Below are 22262 nucleotides of genomic sequence, written 5' to 3'. Positions count from 1 at the left end.
TGGACCGACCCCAACAAACCCTTTTGTGTGATTTGAGTAACAAAAACAGCCTGAGTTTTAAATGTACTTTCACACAGTTTCAAAACTTTCATACTGTAGGTGAAAGAATTTAATTATCGGAAAAAAAGGTTAATTGCCTAAGTATTAACCCTCCTTAAGTCAGTACTTGGTAAAAGCACATCTAGCAGCAGTTAAAGCTGTGTTGTTTTTTTGGAGAAAACTCTACCAGCTTTGCACACTGGGTTTGTACACTGTAAGACTTTACTCGTTCTCCTTTCCAAACTTGCTCAGTCTCTGTCCAATTGGTTGCAGATAACTGTTGGATTATTTTTTGTACTAGGCATGGTGACATTTTATTGAACAGGTATCCATCAATCGCCAGCAGCCATATCACCCTGCAGCTCACCACTGGCAGCCCACTGAAGCCAAGGAGGTGTGAGTCTGGTCAGTACCTATGGTCAGTATGTCTGTTAATCATAACATAATAAGATGGTACCATTTATTTTTAACAAATCGTACACAGTATGTCAGGGTCGACAAAACTCTTTCCGAGTCACGATCTATGTGTCCCTCGGGTCTGTGTGAGTTCTCCAGTTCTGTTCACACTTTATACAAACGATTGTACAAGCAGTAGTCAAAGCAACTTCATTTTAAAAATCTCACGTGATACAGCTGTTCTTGGCTTAATGCATAGAGGTAGCAGCTCATCTGTGTACATGTCAGAAATCCAAAGGTTTGTGCAATGGTGCGACAACAATAGCCTCATTCTGAATGTGAAAAAAACAAAATAAATAGTTTTTGATCCCAGAGCAGTTGGTGATCACTCACATTTAGTAATCCACAACAAATGTATCACTACTTAAGAGTACACACAGACAGCAACCTGTGCTGGACTACTCATGTTGAGAGTGTTTGCTCCAAAGTTCAGCAGCACTTATCTTTCCTGCGAAGACTAAGAGTGCTTGGGGTTGGACAAGAAGTAATGCTACTCTTCTACCGTGCTGTAATCGAGAGCATGATCAGATATGGTATTACAGTGTGGTTTGGTCATCTATCAGTTCATTTAAAATCGCCTCTTCCAGACAGCTTTGAAAGTCATGGGAGTGAAACAGCACCCCTCCCTGCAGACAATCTTGGAAAAATCCCTCATCAAACAGACAGGAAAAATGATATCAGATCCTCCCCACATCCCCAACCCTGAAAATCAACTTCTTCCTTTTGGCAAACGTTTTAGGGTTCCCAAATGTAAGTCAAACAGATACAAACATTCCTGTGTTCCACTCTCCATTAAAGCTGTCAATGCAAATGTCAAGGATAAACACAATTTTGACTCTTACAACCCACTTGAGTGCAATATGTTTTAGAAATGTTACATGTTGTTGTGTGTTATACTGTACATGTGCAATAGAGTGATGTGCAATGTGTTTCTTATTTTTTGTAATAGAATAATGTGCAATGTTTTTTTCTTCTTTTTTTTTGCATTCTATTTAAATGTACAGGAGTGCTGGGTGTCCATAAAAATCTTCCCTCAGGGGACAATAAAATCTTATCTTATCTCACCTGGATGGGAGACTCCTGGGAAAGCTGGGGTTGCTGCTGGAAGAGGTGTTAGTGGGGCCAGTAGGGGGCGCTCACCCTGTGGTCTGTGTGGGTCCTAATGCCCCACTATACTGATGGGGACACTATACTGTAAAAAGGCACTACCCTGTGGATGAGATGTAAAACTGTGGTCCTGACTCCTGACAAATTTCCCATTGGCCTTCACCAATCATGGCCTCCTAATCCCCATCTCTGAACTGGCTTCATCACTCTGCTCTCCTTCCCACTGAGAACTGGTGTGTGGGGAGAGTACTGGCAAATCATCCAGGTGGGGCTGCATACTGGTGGTGGTGGAGGGGATCCCCATTACCTGTAAAGAGTTTTGAGTGGAGTGTCCAGAAAAGCACTATATGAGTGTAAGTAATTATTAAATATTATTAATACTGGGGCATTAGGACCCTCACAGACCACAGGGTGAGCACCCTCTACTGGCCCCACTAACACCTCTTCCAGCAGCAACCTCATCTTTCCCAGGAGGTCTCCCATCCAGGTACTGACCATGCTCACAGCTGCTGAGCTTCAGTGGGCTGCCAGCAGTGAGTTGCAGGGTGATACGGCTGCCGGCATATCAACACATATCATATCATATCCCGATCCTCATCAATGGCGTACAGTCAGGCTGCCAGTGATCACTACAAGCACAGCTCTGTGGTGCCCAGTGCACCACACCTGGACCTCCCCATCTCCCACACTGAGGGCTACCAACACAGCAGGGGGCTTGCAGCCACACATACATACTTCAACCTCCTCCGTGCTGAGGAGAACAGAGGCGCTATTCTCTTGAGAGGATGTGCAGACTGGGTCCTTGCTGTGTTTTTCATTCCTGATTCTGACCAGGCTTGGTTTCTGACAGGTGGAATAAATAACAGCACCTGTGCCCAAGGAAGTCTCTCAGTGAGGAGGTATGTGTATGTGTGCAAAACACAAGGTCTCTGGAGTGTATCAGCCATGAATAATCAAACAAAAACAAAGCCAAAAATGCAAAAACCAAAACCATGTACTTGCTTTTTCTACATGCATGCATAAATGTAGCAAAAAGTTTATTTTGAAGGTCAAGATCTATTGGTTTGGTAAACGGAAGTAACAAGCACTGTACAGTATTTCAGTATTGACGGGCTGTTGTGTATAATGCCCAGCAGGGGGCGCTATAGGCAGAAGCGTGAAAGCTAAATGGCCGCATGTGTACAAATCGATTTAAAGAGGGGAGAAGGAAGATCTAAGCAATAATATCTACTGTTAGTTAATGCAATTATAATTTATTTGAACAATCAAACCTTCTCCTACTTCTGTTGATTTGATCAGAGGAAACTGCATACTGTCCAGGCACTGACACCAGCAAGACTCCTCAGGGCTCACGGGAAAAACATAACATAACCATTGTTTTCATAAAAGTAACCAGATCTGCAAATAAAACTTTAAAAAAACTTTTTGGGTTTCTACCAAGTTTACACACTAGCCTGGTGCAATTTGTATCCATTATTCTTTGGCAGATTTGCTGAGGGTATCTCAGGTTGCCTGGGGATCTCTTAAGGACAATAGTTTTCAAGTCTCTCTACAGATTCACAACAGGAGTCATGTCAGGACATTCCCTTTCTCATTCTCAAGCCAATCCAGTGTAGCTTTGACCTTATGCTTTGGAACACTGTCCCGTTGAAAAATGAATTTTTGTCCAATTTTTTTAAAGTCTGAAACTGGTTTTCCTTCATGATTTATCAGAATTTGCTCCATCTATGTCTCCATCAGTCATGAACAGCGTCCCAGCTCCTGCTGACAAGAGACAGAACTATAATCAAATTTTGCCACCACCATGCTCCTTTCAGAATTTGTACCTTTTGTTGTATGACACTCTGAAAATAAAAACAAATTAAATTAAATTAGGCTTGTTCCATTTTTATTTACACACAGTAACCCACATTAGCCAAGTGAAAATAAAATTCTAAAACATTCTGAAAATGACAGTTTTTCCCAATTGGATATACACATTTCTCAGAATACAACACCGGTTTTCCAAAACTATATACACAAAGCCCATTATCAAATACCACATTCTCAAAACCTTAAACACGAGGAAAAACTCACTACTAGCTGTTAGACTCTACACACAGCCCTCAAAACCAAATAATTCAGACAGAATCACACACACGTACAGCATATTTGTAGCTCACACTGAGCAATGATTAAGACACTACTGTGCTTCAAAACACAAAATTCTCTCATCAAAATGAAATAGAAATAAAAAAAACCACACAAAACCAGCCACTACAGAATAACCTCAGTTTATTTACATTTCAAAATCACAGAATCACAGAGTTTGATCACCCCCCTTCCAAAAAAAAACCACATTCCCTATGTACTGTAAAAAATACATGTCTCAAATACTGTATAATCATAACAAAGGATACAAAAACAAAATGCAGTACAACAGATTTCAGAGGTCAGGCAATATCCTGCCTATCTGGTGGATTTGGCCACATATTCTCATCAGCATCGCAACTGATGTTTTCTCTGGTCAAGCAGCGAGGAAAGTAGTGCCGAGAATGATGGATCCATCCTCGACAAGCCTCTAAAGTGAGATCATCACAGGCTGCATGCACTGCCTCAAGAAGGGACACGGGTTGGTACGGGTTCCGATCATACACCTCCCATCGCCAACTGGAAAAACATTCTTCAGTTGGATTGGGGAAAGGGGAAGTGGGGTGGAAGGAAGATCATCTGTATGAGTGACCGCTGCACAGTGGAAGCTGACGTTATCCCACATTACAGCACAGGTAGTGTGGTCCGTGGCCCCATGCTGTCTCACTGGGGGTGGGAATAAAAGATCATGCAGCGCATGAGGAATTCCAGAAGAAGTGCCGTGTCGTATGGGCCAATTGTCACATGACGATGGGTGACCCCTTGAAGACTGATAGCAGCACACATGGTTACGTTCCCCCCTCTTTGGCCAGGGACCTCAACTGTTGCTCTGTGTCCCGTGATGTTCCTTCCTCTGCGACGCCTTTTGGCCACACTGAATCCGGTCTCGTCCACATAGACAGATTCGACTGGGTCAGCATTCGCGTCAAACTCATTCATTCTCTGGAGGAAGACGTGAGCATGTAAGAGCAGTGACCACAGCATAGTGAATATGTACGGTATTGTAAAATGATATACTCACTTGTACACACGCATGGCGCATCTCTTTCACACGATCAGAGTTCCTCTCAATTGGAACTCGATATATTGGCTTCATGCTCACCCTGTGTCTTCCCAGCACACGATCAGTAGTGGATATGGCAACATTCCTTGTGTTATGGAATACACCTTTGTCCTCTATGATGCGTGCTTGGATTTCTCTAAGCCTGATGCCACTATTTACCAGCACCATACTGACCATTTCAGCTTCTTGATCTTGATTGAAGAGGCGATTTCTCCTACCATTAGATGGTCTTCTCTGAATTCTGCAAAGGAGAATTTGGGCTCACCGTGTCTTCTGGACATAGGAAAGCCAAATATTGTACAGCTGTACTGTAGACACTTCCCTGTTCTCAGTTCGAGATGTCCTCGTGAGTCCAGCCGCGGTGCAACGGCTCAAATTTGGCTGCACTGGCTGCCCAGTTTCTCGCACGTTCAAGCCATGGTTGATAACACCGTCGACCAGAGTTGCTCTTATTTCATTTGAAATGTATCGTTGCCTTCCTCGTCCTGAGTGTCTTCCTCTGCCTCTAGCCCTCGGTGCTCTTTCTTCTTCCATTTTTTTTGTATTTCCCTGAGCCATTGTGTGCCATTTTTATACTTGAGGGAATAAGGAGAACTGGGTGTATAACTGTAGTTAATTGTGTTTCCACAGGTGAGGTATGTTCTTGTGCATTAGCTCATCGAATTCTCATGGGTGACTCGCATGCTTGTACAAAAGAGACAGGTGTGGTCACAATTAGAACTGTGCTAGTGCACCGAGAGTTGTGTGTAGAGTTGTGAAAAGTGAGTGCATCTGAATTGAAAATTGTGTTGAAGCAATGAGAATGTGTTTATAGTTTTGAAGAAACGGTAGATTATTTTGGGATGTTAGCATGAGCAATTCAATACTTGGTGTATACAGTGTGTATCCAAATGAGAAAAACTGTAATATTACAACAGTAAAATACCTTATTTTGATAAGTGAACACCCCCCTTACAATTGCATTTGTAAACTTGCCCATGTATAACCAATCACACAACAAACGAATCGGCTCCCACCTGTGATCAACTGTGGTGATTTTGATTAGTTCAGAATAAAAGATCACTTTATTACCCATATACAATTTCTTGCATTAGGAATTTGTCTTTTCTCATACCCCAGCTTGCTCTCCATGAGACACACAGACAGGGAGAGAAGCTGGGGGTCAGAGCGCAGGGTCAGCCATTTATACAGCACCCCTGGAGCAGCAGGGGTGAAGGGCCTTGCTCAGGGGCCCAGCAGAGTAGGATTCCTCTGCCGGCCGCAGAATATGAACCGGCAACCTTCCAGCCACAGGCGCAGATCCTGAGCCACAGAACCGCCGCAGCAGCAGTTTCTAGAGGATTCCACTGCTTGGAAGTGCATTTCAAAGCAAATAATCTACCATGGGCGGTAAGGTGCTTTTAAAAGAACTTCGAGATAAAGTTGTGGAAAGGCACAAATCAGGGGATGGGTATAAAAAGATTTCAAAGGCTTTCAGTATCCCATGGAGCACAGTCAACTGTGAGGTAGTAAAAGTCTTCTTACATCCAGCTGCCTCAGTCACCATGGAGAGGCTCCAACACCAGGAGTGCCAGGGGCGTCCGGACTGGGCTTTGGCCCATCTGAGGTCTTCCTCGAAGAGTGAGGAAGAGGGCTGTGAGCCCGAGGCAAGACCTTGATGAGAGGAGAGCAATGCAGATGGAATAGGATCACAAAGCCACAGGAGCTCACAGCAGACCCCACAAACCACCAAGCGTGGCATTTTCACACACTTCATGCAGGCTAGCCCTTGGAGGGAGCACGAAACCACCGATTGGTCTTTTTACACCGACGAAAGCGATCGTACGCCCTGCAACACAATAATAGCATGACGTACAAATGGACGTTTACCAGCATATGCCAGCAGTCATATCTCCCTGCAGCTCACCGCTGGCAGCCCACTGGAGTCCAGCAGGTGTGAGCCTGGTCAGTACCTGGATGGGAGACTCCTGGGAAAAGCTAAGGTTGCAGCTGGAAGAGGTGTTAGTGGGGCCAGTAGGGGGCGCTCACCCCGCGGTCTGTGTGGGTCCTAATGCCCCAGTATAGTGATGGGGACACTGTATTGTAAAAAGGTGCCGTCCTTCGGATGAGACATAAAACTGAGGTCCTGACTCTCTATGGTCATTAAAAATCCCAGGGTGTTTCTCGAAAAGAGTAGGGGTGTTGGCCCCGGTGTCCTGACCAAATTTCCTCCTGGCCTTTACCAATCATGGCCTCCTAATAATCCCCATCTATGAACTGGCTCCATCACTCTGTTCTCCTCCCCACTGAGAGCTGGTGTGTGGAGAGCGTTCTGGTGCACTATGGCTGCCGTCACATCATCCAGGTGGGGCTGCGCACTGGGGGTGGTGGAGGGGATCCCCATTACCTGTCAAGAGCTTTGAGTGGAGTGTCCAGAAAAGAGCTGTATAAGTGTAAGGAATTATTGAATCTTCTCCCCTGCTATCTGGAGCAGTCATGTCTCCTTCGTGTAACAAACTCATCATGAAATCAAAAACCTTTTGCAATCCTTTTATTTTATGATAAAAGTGAGCCATTTACAAAAAGAACTGTGCAAGTGTAGCTTAAATTTTTAATTACATTCTTACAAGGTGCTGATACTACACGTTCTTCCAAAACGTCTGCAGTTGCATGTTAGGAGAAACTAATTTCAAATAATGGCAAAAAACGTTGCTAGCTCGAATTCAAAATTAATATTTCTTAGGAGCAAGAGGAGGAAGAAAAACAGGAATACATAAGTAATTAAAGCTGAAATATAATTAACAACTGTGAGAACAATGGCAAATGCATTCAATTTAATTTATAATTAAAAAAATGAAATGCAACCCTCATGGGTTTCTTAAATTTATTGATTCCATGACATTACCCTCTGAGAAACAAATGTGTATTTACAAGTAGTAAGATAACCCAATCACTCATGACATTTAATAAAAATATTCAACTACTATACAAATTGACTTAAATCACAGCATTCTACGAACATCAAGGAAGCAACTTAAGATGGTATAAATTATCTTTCTTTGATTTATATGTAAAAGAAACCCCAAATTTCTAGTTGTTCATTGTTATATACAAGTGAAAATACTTTATATAAGTGAAAACATTCATTGTTGTTCTTTCAACATCATTTACCACAGCTTCTAAAATAGTGATCAGCACCACTTGAAACGTCCAGTGCTGACTCCAATAAATATTTCAGCATCGAGAGAGACATAAGGCATTTAAAAATAAATCGTCTGAGCCTATATATATAGAACAGTTACTATTTTTAGATTGAGGCCTGAAATTTGCTCATTTAAGTATTAGCGCAGCCATACAGCCAGAAATGCAAGGCTACCCATTATTGCCAATAAGGAAAAAAATACCAGACGTGTAATATTTGGGATAAAATAAGTATTGTACGGTGTCGATGCGGTCCACACTAATACCCAGCCTGAGCAGGAAGGTTAATGCGCTCACAGCTGCTGCGACTCCCGGAGGAGTTTATCACAGGCCCACATAGAGTTCAAAGACGAGCAGCTGCAACACGATACAGGCACTCGTCCTCCCCTCACACCCCAAAGCGGCAACAACATACAGCCGACACGGGACTCCCCGTGCTTCCTGGCACCTGAACGGATAATGTCCGCAGCAGCGCTGCACAGAGCCATCACCGGGCGCTCCAGGTGCACTAATCTATTAACATCATACGTTAAAAAATAAGAGGGTATTTCAAAACAGCATAAAATCGTATTTACAAGGCCTGCAAAAGCAAACTCCAGGCTCCTGCCCTGCGGTGCCCGTGCAGACAGGTCTAGTGCAGTCTGCTCAGGACTGCGATGCAGCGGCCGATACTCACCGAGTGATTCAACGCGCTTGAGTACCGAGCCCCGATGAGACCTGCTTCAGCACCACCCGGAGATCAAACACCGGGCACCAGCGCAACATCTGGTGTTCTGTATGTACACAGTTCACTCTTTCACCGCAGTCCTTGGAAGATTACGAGAAGCTAAATAATGTACCATTTTTCGTGAAAACGCTTCCCCCTCCCCTCCCGGTTACTGGAGCTCTTCCACGTAGTTAGCCGGGTAAAGCCCGACCTGGCCGTCCTTCAGTCGCCCTTTGCACCAGCCCTGCTCGTCCTCGTTGCCGATCTTGGTCAGCTCGTCGCCTTCAGGAATAGGGAGGGAAGGGAAAAAGACAAAAACACAAAAGGCGAGGTGAAAACTCTCTTTCCAAGACCGTGACGCGCCACTCACACAGCCCTGGAGCCGGAGGACTCGATTCGGGTCTGAACTGCTCTTCGCTTTGGCCTCCGAACGCGTGACTTAGGCCCACAGGCCGACAGGCCGCAGCTCAGACGACCGAAAAGGAGGGGGCCTACGCTGCCTTTCATCAGCCGCTCGCCTCCCCCCATCCAAAGCCAGATCATTACTAGACAAAAAGCTGGCATCTTCGGGGTTCTGCTCACTTCCCACCCCCCCACCCCACCCCTAGGGAAAAACAAAATCTTGCAACTAAAGAAAAGGCCATCGCACCAGCTTTGAAGCTGAGCTCGTCCTGCTCCTGGCCGTCGTAGTCGTACAGCGCCTTGACCGGCACCTCTATCCCGGGGGACGGTTCCTCCTCGAAGGGGTTCCCGTTGCCGTTGGCGCTGGTCGTGGAGAAGGGGTTTCCTGACTCTTCGTCGGACCAGTCCTGGGGCTTCTCCCCACTGCCAGCGCTGCAAAAACACCCACAGACACAGCCAGCCTGTCAGGGGCTTGGAAATCATCATCGGCACAGGAACCAACAGAGCAGGCTAGTTTCGGAAAAAGAGAGAGCAGTTTCTGGCTACAAAACAAAAAGGCTGTTAAGATGTTTTGAAGCGTTTTGAAAACGGCAACAGGAAAGGTGAACAGACCTTACTGAAAAGCCCACTGGGTGTCGGCACACTCAATGTTTTTACTGTCTGTGCAAAACACAAACCATCTGTCAGCAAGCAAAGCCTGTTCTGTTTATTTTGAGGTGTGGCAAAGACAAACACTGAAGCACAAGGATCCAGTTAGAGAAATCCTCTCAGCCCAATGTATTAGTTCACCCGGAATCTGACGCTATACAATGGGGTTTGACAGGGCGATGCAAAGTCACTGAAGACAAGAGCCCAGGGTCTGAGCACAGGCAGACGTCCTGCAGGTCCGCCTGCAGTCCCATCACGAGCTCGCAGCAGTGTGCTGACCCGGCCACCCGCGGGGGTCGAGAGACGTGCGCTTGATCACGCCCCACGCTGCGCACGGACGCACACGCAGAACACACACAAAGGGGGAGAGCACAGGGGGAAAAGGCACAGGGCTGAAGCTGCTTATACAGTCGAACCTGTGTGGAGCCATGCCACCCACAAGGGTCACCTGGGTTCCAGCTCCTCCTGATGTCAGGTACCTGACGTGAGAGGAGTGATGGGGCTGCTGACTGCACACATGATGTGGAACACGCGAACACTGAAGAGCCTGGGATGGTCCCTGAATTTTAAATCAGCTTCAGCATCTCTTCACTCAGTCCTCAGTGAGCAGAAGAGCAGAATGAAAGTAAAAAATGAGAAGCCGTTCAGCTAATGTAGCTTTTCAGTAGCCAATTGATCTGCCAGGCATCTTTTGAAAGAAGCCAGGGTGTTGGCTTCAACAGCAAAGCTGGGGAGTTTGTTCCATGCTCCCACAACCCTCTGTGTAAAGAAGTACAGTCTGCTCTCGGTTTTAAAATGCTCTTCTGCACAATTTCCACTCATGTCCCCCAGTTTCTCTGAATATGAGCAACAGGTTTGACTGTACAGTAGCACTGAACCCATGTTTGTGAAGGAAATAAAACGACAGGCTGATCGTCGAGACAAAACTCTGTTAAGAGACGTGATTTTCCACAGCACTGCAGAGAGACAAGTCCACATCCAGTGAAGTCCATGCATTAGTACACAGACACCTGGAAGACTGAGAAGGGAAAAGAGAGGGAAGGAAAAGGTTTTTAAGACAATGAAAATAGGCTTTCACCAACTTTTTAGTTTTAACTTCCTCTTTTTTTTCACTGACTGGACTGCTGTTTTGTTCTTCTTTCACAGTTTCCTCCTCTTCCTCCTCCTCTTCGAAGGGGTTTAAGCTGGGCTGTTCAGAGCTATTCTGCACACTGAGGTTAATAATGGGGAAACAGAGGGTTACAACACAGCTGCATCTTCAATGCGGGAGAAAACACACAGAAGGAAATAAGTGATGATCATTAACCACATGGTCAATTATGCACCCAGACAAATAGGTTATGTTTACAGGCATACTGTATATTCACTTTTTTTTGTGCAGGAACAAAAACTTTAATCCATATTGCGTGTGAATTATAAATCATTGCCTGCTGCCTGCTTTATAATGTGGGCCTTTAAGGCTTCACATCTCAATACTCAATTTCTGCACAGGACATTCCCCAAAACATCACAGGATTCTGGGTTCACAGGTTACTTATTGAACTCTACTTCGACTCACACACAGTGCAGTACAAGCTGCACTGCGCTGCACTGTGAAGCGTTTTAGCGTTTGGGACAGAAAAGCACAGTCGCTGGGTTTTGAAATAGCCAGCCTGTGCGACCGGCCAGCTGAGACCCAGAAAGCGGGGCAGGAAAGGCAGAGGCAGGGTCCTCAGGCTTGAGAGGGACTGTGGGCCGAAGTGTGAAACAAGAAACTTCCGAGTGACCCGTCTCTGTTGGAGCACATGGATTCCCTGTCACAACAGCAATGGCTGGTGTCCATGTCTCCTTGGGTTCACCATGTACGAGCACAACTTCACTGGTAATCCAGTGCTTGACAGGGCAGAGCGGTCTAGACAGGCACCACAGCCGTGACATACGATTATGTTTCCGCTAGAAAAGCATACCAAACTGATGCAAGTCAAATACCAACAGAAGAGTATCACTAAATTAAATATTAGGCATTGGAATGTCAACACGCTTCTGCAAATACTGACAGAGGTCCTGAATTGTCCGCCGCACGGCCCACTGAGCCGAGAGAAAGGAATCTGCAGTTCCGATAATACCGTGACAAAATCGCAGCTTTTAAAAGTCGACATGAAGGAATTATCTTCCGCGCCGGGAGGCCGGAGGGCCGATTAGCCAGCAAGCAGGCCATGCGACAGGCTGCCTCAGAGTAGGGGGGGGGGGGGGGGGGTTCACAGACACCGGGGCACAGTACCTGCTGCTGTTCCTGGCCGGCGGCGCGGCCTGCTCCCCAGTCTGGCTGATGCCTGTCAGGGTCACCCCATCGCTGGGCCTCTTCTTGTCCCGCCTGCTGAGGGTCCGGTTCAGGTCCACTGACCAGTCCTGCAACACACCGGCACCTCAGGCTGCTGCTCAGCCCCCCGCCGGGCCCGGACTGCCCCGCGCCCTCTCAGTGCAAAATATTTCAGCTCACGGCCCACAGAGGTAGGAGGCAACGCTTTAATTTCATAATCTGATTCACAATTACGCATTTACAAATTCAAATGAAAAAAAATAAGAAAGTTTAATAGATTATTTTAAATTTACTTTCATCTCTTCATAAATTCAAGTCAAGGAATATGACACAATAGGGCTTAACATGACTCAATTTCAGAAAGATGCTCATATACAGCAGACGACTACAGCATAAAGTATTTTTTGCACTGAAAATGTGTAAAAGGTCTACACAGCCGCACTGTGTACATAAAGGTAGAATTAGCACTTGATTTTTATTAAAAGCATCTTCTGGCATGCAAATCTGAGAAGCAACGAATGTGTTTATGATTACAATTAAAATACGGATTCTAATCACTGCTTTCGTCATAGCGAATCACAGCTCTGGAAAGCCAACTGAACAAACCAGGAGCGACGCATGTGCTAAACCTGAAAATCTCAATGTTATAACAGAGGTGTCAAGTCACACTAGCGATTGCTGATATAACAAAGTGTAAAGCAGATTATTTGCATATTAAGCAGCTTCATTCTTTCTTTCATGTACTTTACAGGGGTGGGGGGTCACTATGGGGTGACTGAATCCCCGAGATGTGGGTCAGCTTGCTCATGGCCCTTCCAGACAGCTTCACGAATAACCAGCCAATTGCAGCAACTGAAGCTCAATGTGAACAAACCAACTCAAGTGTCAAAAGCTACTGTAATTCATGCCTCCTCCTTCCTACAGGAAGCCATGGTGCAGGGATTCTTTATTTCTGAATAACCTACACTTTATTATTTACTGTGTAATGCCTCAGATCCATTGTCAGCCTGTTTCATAACTCAGAGGACCCCTGCGCTGTTCAATAAAACGTTCCTCTACATTAGAGAAGACGGTTCTGCAGCAGTCTCTCTCTCTCTCCCTCTCCCCCTCCCTCTCTCCCTCCCTCCCTCTCTCCTGGTGGCCAGCGGAGGGTTTGTATGTGGGCTACTGTCCAGGACAGCCTCCATAAAGGCACACACCTAGCTGGCATATACGGGTATCTGTGCTCAAGGAAAACCTATTGTTTCAAAGCAGCCTTTCCTTGGAAAACGAAAAATAAAACTGAAGTAAAAGGAATGTTCAAAAGGGGAAAGCAAAACTGTGAGAAACTGAGGCTGTAAAATGGGCGCAGCTGACAGAAGATTCTTTCACTTCTATTTTCCTCAACCAACAATGAACTCCGAACCACAGGTTGCACAAAAAGTTCATGAACACGTCATTCCGTACTACCTCCCCGTAAAGAAAGGTGAATAAAAATACAAAGGTCAATCTAATGGTCTCAAAATGACCATGCAGCACAGCCCCAAAGGAATCCACCAAAGTCAAGTCTTAGCATTACTTCCCTGAGAGCACGTCCGTGTAGCACAATTAAGACCTTACCTGCAAAACAGTGATGAGATACAGTGACAGACCATCGCTGGAATTAGCCAACCCACATGGAGATCTCAGGGCAACGCAGGGATGAGACTGCCTCTGAAGGATGGGCATAAGAACCCAGGGGTATGGTTCTACAGAGCTGCTGCTGGACTCTTAGGAAGTGTTACACTACGTTTCCACTAGCAGAGGAGAATCTGCCGACACCAGATCCCCGCCCTGAGGAAAAGTTCCCAGACCTCTAGACAGAAGTGGGTTATACACCTGGGATGTTCTCTAGATGGGGAAGCTCCATCACTGCTGAAATACTCCACAACCTCTCCAGGGGGCCAGGAGAGAAAAGCCCTCGGAGCTCAGCGATTTGGGGCTGTGCTCTTTGATCAGAAACACCCTCTCTGTGATCACGGTTTTCCATTTAAAACCAGTCTGTGCTCCACGCAGGGCACGAGACTCCCTCACTAGTGCGGTGGCCTGCAGCTGTCAGTCTCTGGTCATTTTTGTCACTGTGACACAGGAGGCGTCATAAAAAGTGAAGCGTACTGAACACAGTTCGGGAGAAACTGCCTAAGAAAAAACTACGGTACGGTACTCCTGCACTGCACAAAAAGGGAGGAGAAGAAGACACCAAAACTTACGTCACTCTTTACCCATCGAAAGCATTTAAAAAACAGAAAGAATCATTACATTTTCTACACGAGAAAAAAAAAACAGTGAAAGAAATAAGATGATTGGACAGCGAGACTGAAGGGGAAACATGCACTGATTTAAGTCACAAGCCAGGCAGGGTGACCTGTGTCCCCAAGAGAGTGCTGTCAGCAAGAGCTCAAACTGACCAGGGCAGCGGGTGTGGGGTGAACTGCACCCCCAAACCCTTCAGTTTGGAAAGCCAAACCTGCTTGAAGGATCTTTAAAAGACTGACCCAGGAGCTGCTTTACACGTTGGTTACTTGCCTGCAGTAAAAGGGTAAAGGCCAAGGGGGGGGACTCTTTGTCGGTCAAGCAGCGAGCTTCCCCATCCAGCCAACTCGAAACGAGCAAGGCTCCCGAGATGGAACTTTCCCGTTACTCACGAGCTCGATTATAATCGGAATCGCGGTGATAAAGCAAGCGCACGATTCCATTTGCGAGCAACACGGATGTCATCCTAGGCCAAATGGGAACGGCCGTTTTCTCCGAAAATGCACAAGAAGCAGGCAACATTTGATGTCGGCATCTCGGCAAGACAGCAGGACAACGCATGTGCCGATCACAAGGGGAAGCAGAAAGGCGCTGGCCATCCAGAGTTGCGTGCTTCTGCCACAGCACCGACTCAAGGGGAGACAGGTGAGAAGAAAAGCATCAAGACTTCTGGGGTTCAGACATCAACCCCACAACCACTACGCAGATTTTAAAAAAGTCCATTTTCATGCAAAACTCACTACTATGGACCATCTCCTATTCAGTGGTGCTTCATATGTCTGTTAAAAGGGTTAAAAAGTAAGAAAACAATGAGTTGGATCAGCTGGACATGGGCAGGTCATATAAGAACAAACTTAAGCTATACCACGCTCATTAAAAATTGTGCTTTGACACAAAAAAAGATAATCTTAAATACCTATAGCCCCACCATTGTACTACACTATAGAGGTCTAGACACAAAACAAACCCACTACAAACAAGTGGAACAAACAGTTTTTACATTACTTTTACATTCACAAGAGAAGTGTTTCAAATAACAAAAGAGTATTTCTTGCTCATTTTTAAAGTCTTCATGGTGCTGTTCCTGTGAGAGGTAACTGTTATTGACCTGTACTATCAGTATTGCACACTAAGAACACAATCCAACCATGGGCTTTATTTTGGCAAAATCATTAAAAAAAACACGTGGCATGTTTAAGAGTAGCACATCGTGCTACTAGAGTAATTAAAAGACTCAGTAAAAGTATGATGAAAACAAAATGTATTATGAGGATTGTTAATTGGGGACCACAGATGTCTATTTTAATATTGAAAAGTTAATAAATCTACTGTAAGACTGTTTTACAATTAACGTGCCTAAGCACTGTAGGATGGTCCAGAGCTGTGTGATACTATCCCCGTCAGACCCTTCTGTATATAAAACACAAGGCCAAGCAATGAGAAATTGTTGGATGGATATCTGCTCTGTTGTAACAACAACATAACATAACATCACTTTATTGGCCCTATACAATTTCTTGCATTAGGAATTTGTCTTTTCACATGCCCCACCTTGCTCTCCATGAGACACACAGACAGGGAGAGAAGCTTGGGGTCAGAGCACAGGCTCAGCCATTTATACGGCGCCCCTGGAGCAGTTGGGGTGAAGGGCCTTGCTCAGGGGCCCAACAGAGTAGGATTCCTCTGCCGGCTGTGAGCCTTCCAGCCACAGGCGCTGATCCTGAGCCGCAGAGCCACCACTCCGCCGGTTGTGTGACCGGTGTTTTGTGCAAGTGACCTCTAATGCCAAGATTGCTCTTTACAATGTGACATTTTCACCTGACATGACAATTTGCATTGTGTGATATTTAAAATAAACCTCAAGTCCTCTGCCCGCCAGACTGTTTAATCTGGTTTAATCCAGCCTGCCAGAGCTGGTCTTTGCATTGTGAGATGCCCCCCGCAGATAACAAAGAAGCGCATCAATTTCAGAACCACACATGCCTCCAGCACTTCATTTCCCTAGGATTTCAATATAAAGGTGTAACAGGACACCTAATGATGTTATCAGCAAATGCATTATCTCGGCAGTGATGCCCGCTGATGGTTGAATATTCCTGCATTCCAAACATTTGACAATCTTTTGCATGCGCTATCCTGGTTCCTGAGTCAGAGTGGAAAGTATGCATGACAATACTCTCTCCAGTCTCATTTCTGACTCGGGTTGTGCGGATTAAAATAACCAAATGGTAATGGCATTGGTAGTGTTTTTGTAGCAGTTGTGGACAGCGTAGTGAGCAGCCACAGCGAGCAATGTGCTCACTCCCCTAACCTCATGCAGCTCTCTTCCTGGGTTTGGCGGGTCGAGATCGGCGTGCGCGGTACCTCAAACTGTGGCCAGCTCATCGGCATCCCGGGGCCGTGGTTAGATCTGAACCACTTCAGGTCCTCGTCGGAATCGGCGGCGTTGATCGTGTCTTCCAGGTCATGGTAAATCGCCGTGTAGCTGCAAATGGGGACAAAACCGGCTGTCGCATGAAACTCACACAGAGGCATCATATTACCATATCACCAGGCAGGGAGCAGTTTCTGCATAAACTCTAGTCTGCTGTCAGCATGTCAGATAGTATAACTCCAACAGAATACCTGTCCTAGCACGAATGCTCGCTAAAAGAGAATCACACTAACGAGTTTGCTAGATTTTCAAGTATGCCTTGCCATAGGAAATCAACTACAGCCACTAGTTCCAACAAGTGAAGAATGGCCTAAACATATGAGTATCGTGGCTCTAAACAGAGAATGAACTGACAGCCAGCCCCAGGGAGACGCAGGTCAGTGCGCTCAGATGCGGTGTCTCACCCGGGGTTGGTAGAGAGGTCCAGATGTTTCTTCACTTCCAGCAGCAGCTCCTTGAAGAAGTCGATCCTCTTCTCCTCGAACTGCTGGCACTGGTCGAACACCTGCTCCATGTTCTCCATGTACTGGGGCGTGCACTTATCCAGCTCCTCCAGGGCCTTCTCGTACTTCTCCTTGGTCTGCGCAGACAGAGATCAACACGCGAGGGTCAGCCAGGACTCCGGCACGGCACGGCACGGCACGGCACGGCACGGCACGGCACGGCACGGCACGGCACGGCACGCGGCAGGGACTCCCACTCGCGCCTCCACGAGGCGAGAGGGCGAACGACTCAACCGAGAAAACGCACTTCACTGCGGCAACTCACATTTCACGGGGACAAACACACACCTTCCCCCGCGACGAAGGGGTCGTCAGGATTCTGCAGCGGAGCCTAAAGGTTAACACTTGACATCACAGGGGTCATCCCATAACTGATGGGGGGAAAAGGCCTTTATGCGCCGGAATGCTGTAAGCTGTCAGACGCCGATGACACAAAATTGATGTCCGATGGGCTTAAAAGATATTTCAAAGAAACACTGTTCTCATGCAGCAAGTCAGCCAGACGGGATCCAATGACAATGTGCTGCAAACTGCAAACTGAAGGAGCATGCTGGGCTTGTATGCAAACTCATGACTTGCTAGATTTGATCTACCTGACTGCAGGATGTGGTTCCTTAACACATACGATTAACTGGTCTCCAGCAAGACGAGCAGCTTTTACAGCAGCGGATCCTTCCTCTACAGATGTTTTCCGGCAGCCTATCACCCCTATTGATCTCGCAGCTCTGGATCTCTTGGGCAACGCGATTCCTGCATTATTCTATCTTTTCCTTTGAATAGTTTCTATAGCTCGTTTTTGCTTTAAACTTACGCTTTACACAGGCGTTTTGTGTGAGTGTCCTCCAGTAGGGAATTGCGGGTTTGGATACACATGCATCAACAACTGCTGCAACCACCGTCTGTGACCTCTGACTGCCGTGTTGACCCGGAAGTGTTCTGATCTCTCTCCAACAGTTCCATAAATGGTAACCTTGAGACACCTGGCTGTATTGTGTCCTCCAATCAGGTAGCTCATGAATACTGTCGACACTGCACTCTCTTCTGCATGACAGTATCTAACACTACTGGCCACAGGCTGGGAGGGAAACATCCTACTGGGACATAGACTAGGAGTCCTGCTGAAATACCAGAGGGACTCATTTGCAGGCCCTTTGCTCCATGAACACTGTGTTCTTCCACAGACAAACCTGGGGTAAGAACTATGTAGAAACGGGATGATGATGAAGGATGAAGATACTGAATGTTTAAGTTTTGATTTCTGTGCAGTACTCTGCTCTAATAGTGCGTTGGTGCCGATATTGGGGCATAATTCTGTAATTTTGAAACAAGCATTAAGAAACTTAATATTCATAAAATAATAATGATAATTTTATCATATTATTTAGTGATTATTATAAATAGTAGTATTATTTACCAATATAGTTAAATTGTAATTTCGCATTAACAGTCACTAATAGTGTTTAAAATAATATAAAATATATAAAAAGAATGTGCTCTTTAGAACTAAAATATAATTTAAGTAACTGTGACAATGACCTTCCTATCACCTTACACCCTTTAATAAAGTGCTACATGTAAAGTAACTGGTTTCACAACATTAGCGTTAATAATCTTCATCTGCAAGGAGCTACACTTCATCAAATTACTACTGTCTAGACTGCACAGAAGACACATTTAGCAGAAGGCAAGATCTACTGAAAGCCAATGGCAGAGTTTCCAACCTCACGACACAAAACTGACAAGCAGGACAAAATTTACAGGCCAGCAACCAGCAGCATCAGATGTTGTGGTTGCACGGTTTTGAAGAGCCGTCGCCAGGGGCGACTGAGAACACACCCGCACTTCGCGAGACCAGCTTGTGTGCACACACACACACGTGCACGGGCGCGGAGCTCTGCAGGCGCACAAGGGCACACATATACACACAGAGCTCTCCTGCCCCCCCACCTTCTGCGCTTCCTGTCTGCACTTTTCCACTTTGTCCTGCAGCTTCTTCTGCGTCTCGGGGTTCAGGTTGGGGTCCAGCTTGCTGGAGCTCTCCCTCGTTGTTGCCAGCTTCTCTTCTTTGCAGGCGGAGTGATATGCCTTCTTGGTAGCTTCTACCTAAAACAGAAAAAAAAAATTAAAAAAGTTTTGGCTAACTTGCTCGAGCGTGGTGGGTGCTTGTTGTAAACTGTATGTAGTTATCTAGCTGTGGTGCCAAATATAAATGGTTTACATACACATGTGAAATGGACCAAAACAGGAGTTTATTCACCATATATGAAAATAAGGAACAACTTTCTACAGGCTGCACATCTGTGTTTACAGCATTAAAAGCATCACGTCTTTTTCATTCAATCATCAGACATGCATAAAATCTTCCAATCACACCTTCTATCTGTAGTGATCAGTAGAACAGACAGCAGTTCTGGTAAAGAGTTTATCACATGTCCATCAATTTGTTTTCTTAACAGTAACTGCATAAAATTCTAAATTAATTTTTCTTTTTTTGATTTGGTTCTCTCTCAGTTTTTACAATTCTACCTATCAGTGGGTTTTGGACAAACAAGGGATATGTACTGTAGTAAGACAATACTATTTCCTAAGTCTATGCCAACAGCCTACACACTAAAAATATCCCACAAGAGCTCATTCCCTCTACGAGTACAATTTAAGGGCTTCAAACTCAAATAGTTTAAAAAGAGTTGTATTCAGAAAGACTATCACAACAATGAAGGAGTGTGTCCATTAATGAATGGGTCTGTTCAGACATTTACCAATGTAGTAACAAGCATAGCAACAAAACAGGTCTCAGAAGCACAGCAGAACTTCGTCTGGGTGCAGACTCTCCAGGAAAACCAGTTGTTTGGAGAAACCATATTAAAATGATATTTCCTCCACGTCCTAAAGACTTTTTATTTCTCTTTTTCCCCTCATTATCAAAAGAAAAATTCACCAAATTCAGATATTCACTCCTTTTGCGTATACTTTGAAATCTCTGTTAAAAGTGGAATGTTGCTGTTATTATAAGTTAGTTCAGTTCATTTTGAAGGTCTAGTGTTTCAGACTTCTTACTCAGTAGTTTCCAAAGGTTATAAACAGAGGTATGAATGTTTTGTACTCCATGGTTACACCTAACAGACGAGAGTGATCCAGACCTCAGTGATGACGGCAACAGAACTTTGGACACACAGCTCTGCTGAAGTGCGGAAAAACACAGAAATCAGGAAGAAGTCACCTGAAAACTTCCAAATGGAAAAAAAGCCTCACGTGATTTTACCAAACAATGTTCAAAGACAATAACCACACATGACAAAATGTTTTCCATTACGCCTGAGCTGAACCAATGATAAACTTGCACAGAATTTTTTTTCCCCCTGACTGCTTATTGTAAGTATTAATTAGATTTACTTCAAAACAGGAGCTTTAGAAAAGCATCCTAGAATTAGACTGTGCCCTGGCACGCTCTGTAGCAGATACAATGTAACTTCAAGGGCTGGGTCACGAGACTTGCAGGAGTTCATCGATTGAAAACTGTGGACGCATTACACAAACCGCGCGAATTGGGAATATTAAACAAACCTCTTTCAGTTTCTTTGCCCAGGGCTTCTGGGCCTTGCGAAACCCGTCGTCGGCTTCCTTCGTCTCTTTAAACCCCCCGATCATCTGCTTGTGGTAGGCCTCCTTCTGCCAGTTCTTGACTTTCTCGAAGTCCTCGTTCATCAGGGCGCCCTTGACCTCCATGTGCAGGTCGCTCACCTTCTCCGCCTCGGTCATCACCGCGGTCCAGGCCCTCTCCAGCGTGCCGTACTGGGGCCCTGCGCACATCCCATTCACACTCCCAGTTAGAAGGAGGGGCCCTCCGCGTGTGGGGAGCACGACCTAAAGCGCGTGGCTTTTCCCTGCTTGACATGAGCCGAAGACTCAAACGTTTTACTTTTAACCGAAATGCCTGCTGGGCTACGGTACCTAGACTCCCGACAGGTCTGTACAGGCAGGTGGCCAATGTGACAAGGGAGGGTTCGCTTTAACAAGCCTGGCAACGAGATGGAAAATGGGCACTGAACACAGGTTATTCCTCCAAACTATAATCATTGACCCCTCTGTCTGCATGCTCATTTTGAATTAAATGGACAACCTTGGTTGGCATGAAGTGAATACCTCTGGCCTGTAGTTGACATAAAACAAACCTCTGCCGTCTACAACACTTTGTGCTCAGCATAACACGTCTCAGGTCCACAACATCCAGGGCATGTCCTGTTGGCAGAGCATGCCCGAGAGAAGACTGTGAAGTTTAACAGCCATGCGATTTCAGCTAAGTCAGAAAATCGCTACTTGTCAGCTTGGTGTTCCAGAGTCTGAGGATTCTGAATTATTTCATGATTCAAATTTGAATAATTTGATTCTTCTCACAACACAAAAGCATGTTGTGTCTGTAGTGCACGACAGTAGGTAGTGACCTACACGTTAATGCTTTTTCCCGTGAAAGCGATTTAAGCTTTGGCCAGGCATTGCAAAAAGTTCATACGCTGTCTGCTTGTTACTTCTGCTGAAAGGTTCGAGAATGCACACTGTGAGAATACGCCGTGTGTTTATGGGCCGTACTGGAACAACAGAAATGAAAACCTCAGAGTGTGCTTTTGCACCAGATCAAAAACGGAAAGCTGAAAGCAACCCCTGCCCCACTCGGAGCCGAGCCCTTCACCTTTCTCAACGAGCTGCCGCCAGCGCCTGGCCCACTCCGTGAGCTGCTGGGAGTAGGCCTTCTCGATCCGCGCGCGCTCGTGGATGCAGCTCATGAGGTCGCTGCACAGTCGGTGCCCATCGTCTATGCGCTTCACTGTGCGCTTGTAATTCCCAACCTGGGGGGGCAGGAGAAAGAAGAAGATCGGGGCACCGGGTTTAATTTCTGCACACCATCGAAAACGAGACCGAAAAACAGAACATCCCCCTCCTACCTCTCCCTCCCATCCCTCCTCACGAACGCAACCCCCTCCCAGAAACAAATAAAAAGCACACCTCCGAAACGGAGTGAAAAAAAC

At 45.8% G+C, this 22262-nt stretch overlaps 1 protein-coding gene and 1 pseudogene across 4 annotated transcripts in view; both read right to left on the bottom strand.

Moving 5' to 3' along the window:
• Positions 1-4108: 4108 nt before the first annotated feature.
• LOC148829961 (uncharacterized) lies at positions 4109-8740 on the bottom strand (annotated as a pseudogene).
• Positions 7313-22262, bottom strand: part of pacsin2 (protein kinase C and casein kinase substrate in neurons 2) — a 32599-nt gene continuing 17649 nt past the window's right edge. The window contains exons 3-12 of one of the 4 annotated variants that reach the window (XM_088922924.1): positions 21926-22082; positions 20803-21038; positions 19186-19341; positions 17140-17315; positions 16666-16786; positions 15042-15080; positions 11992-12119; positions 10814-10942; positions 9331-9515; positions 7313-8963 (exon numbers count right to left, since the gene is read on the bottom strand). In XM_088922924.1, the coding sequence (XP_088779050.1) occupies positions 8851-8963; positions 9331-9515; positions 10814-10942; positions 11992-12119; positions 15042-15080; positions 16666-16786; positions 17140-17315; positions 19186-19341; positions 20803-21038; positions 21926-22082 (1440 nt within the window). In that variant the 3' untranslated portion in view covers positions 7313-8850. The remainder of the gene's footprint in view (positions 8964-9330; positions 9516-10813; positions 10943-11991; positions 12120-15041; positions 15081-16665; positions 16787-17139; positions 17316-19185; positions 19342-20802; positions 21039-21925; positions 22083-22262) is intronic. The other 3 variants (XM_088922926.1, XM_088922925.1, XM_088922927.1) reach the window with 3 other exon arrangements.

The sequence above is a fragment of the Atractosteus spatula genome, chromosome 8 (assembly GCF_055471065.1).
Source record: "Atractosteus spatula isolate fAtrSpa1 chromosome 8, fAtrSpa1.hap1, whole genome shotgun sequence".
NCBI classification, from domain to species: Eukaryota; Metazoa; Chordata; class Actinopteri; order Semionotiformes; family Lepisosteidae; genus Atractosteus; species Atractosteus spatula.
Note: the sequence above shows the minus strand (reverse complement) of the source record. Positions and strands in the feature narration are given on the sequence as shown.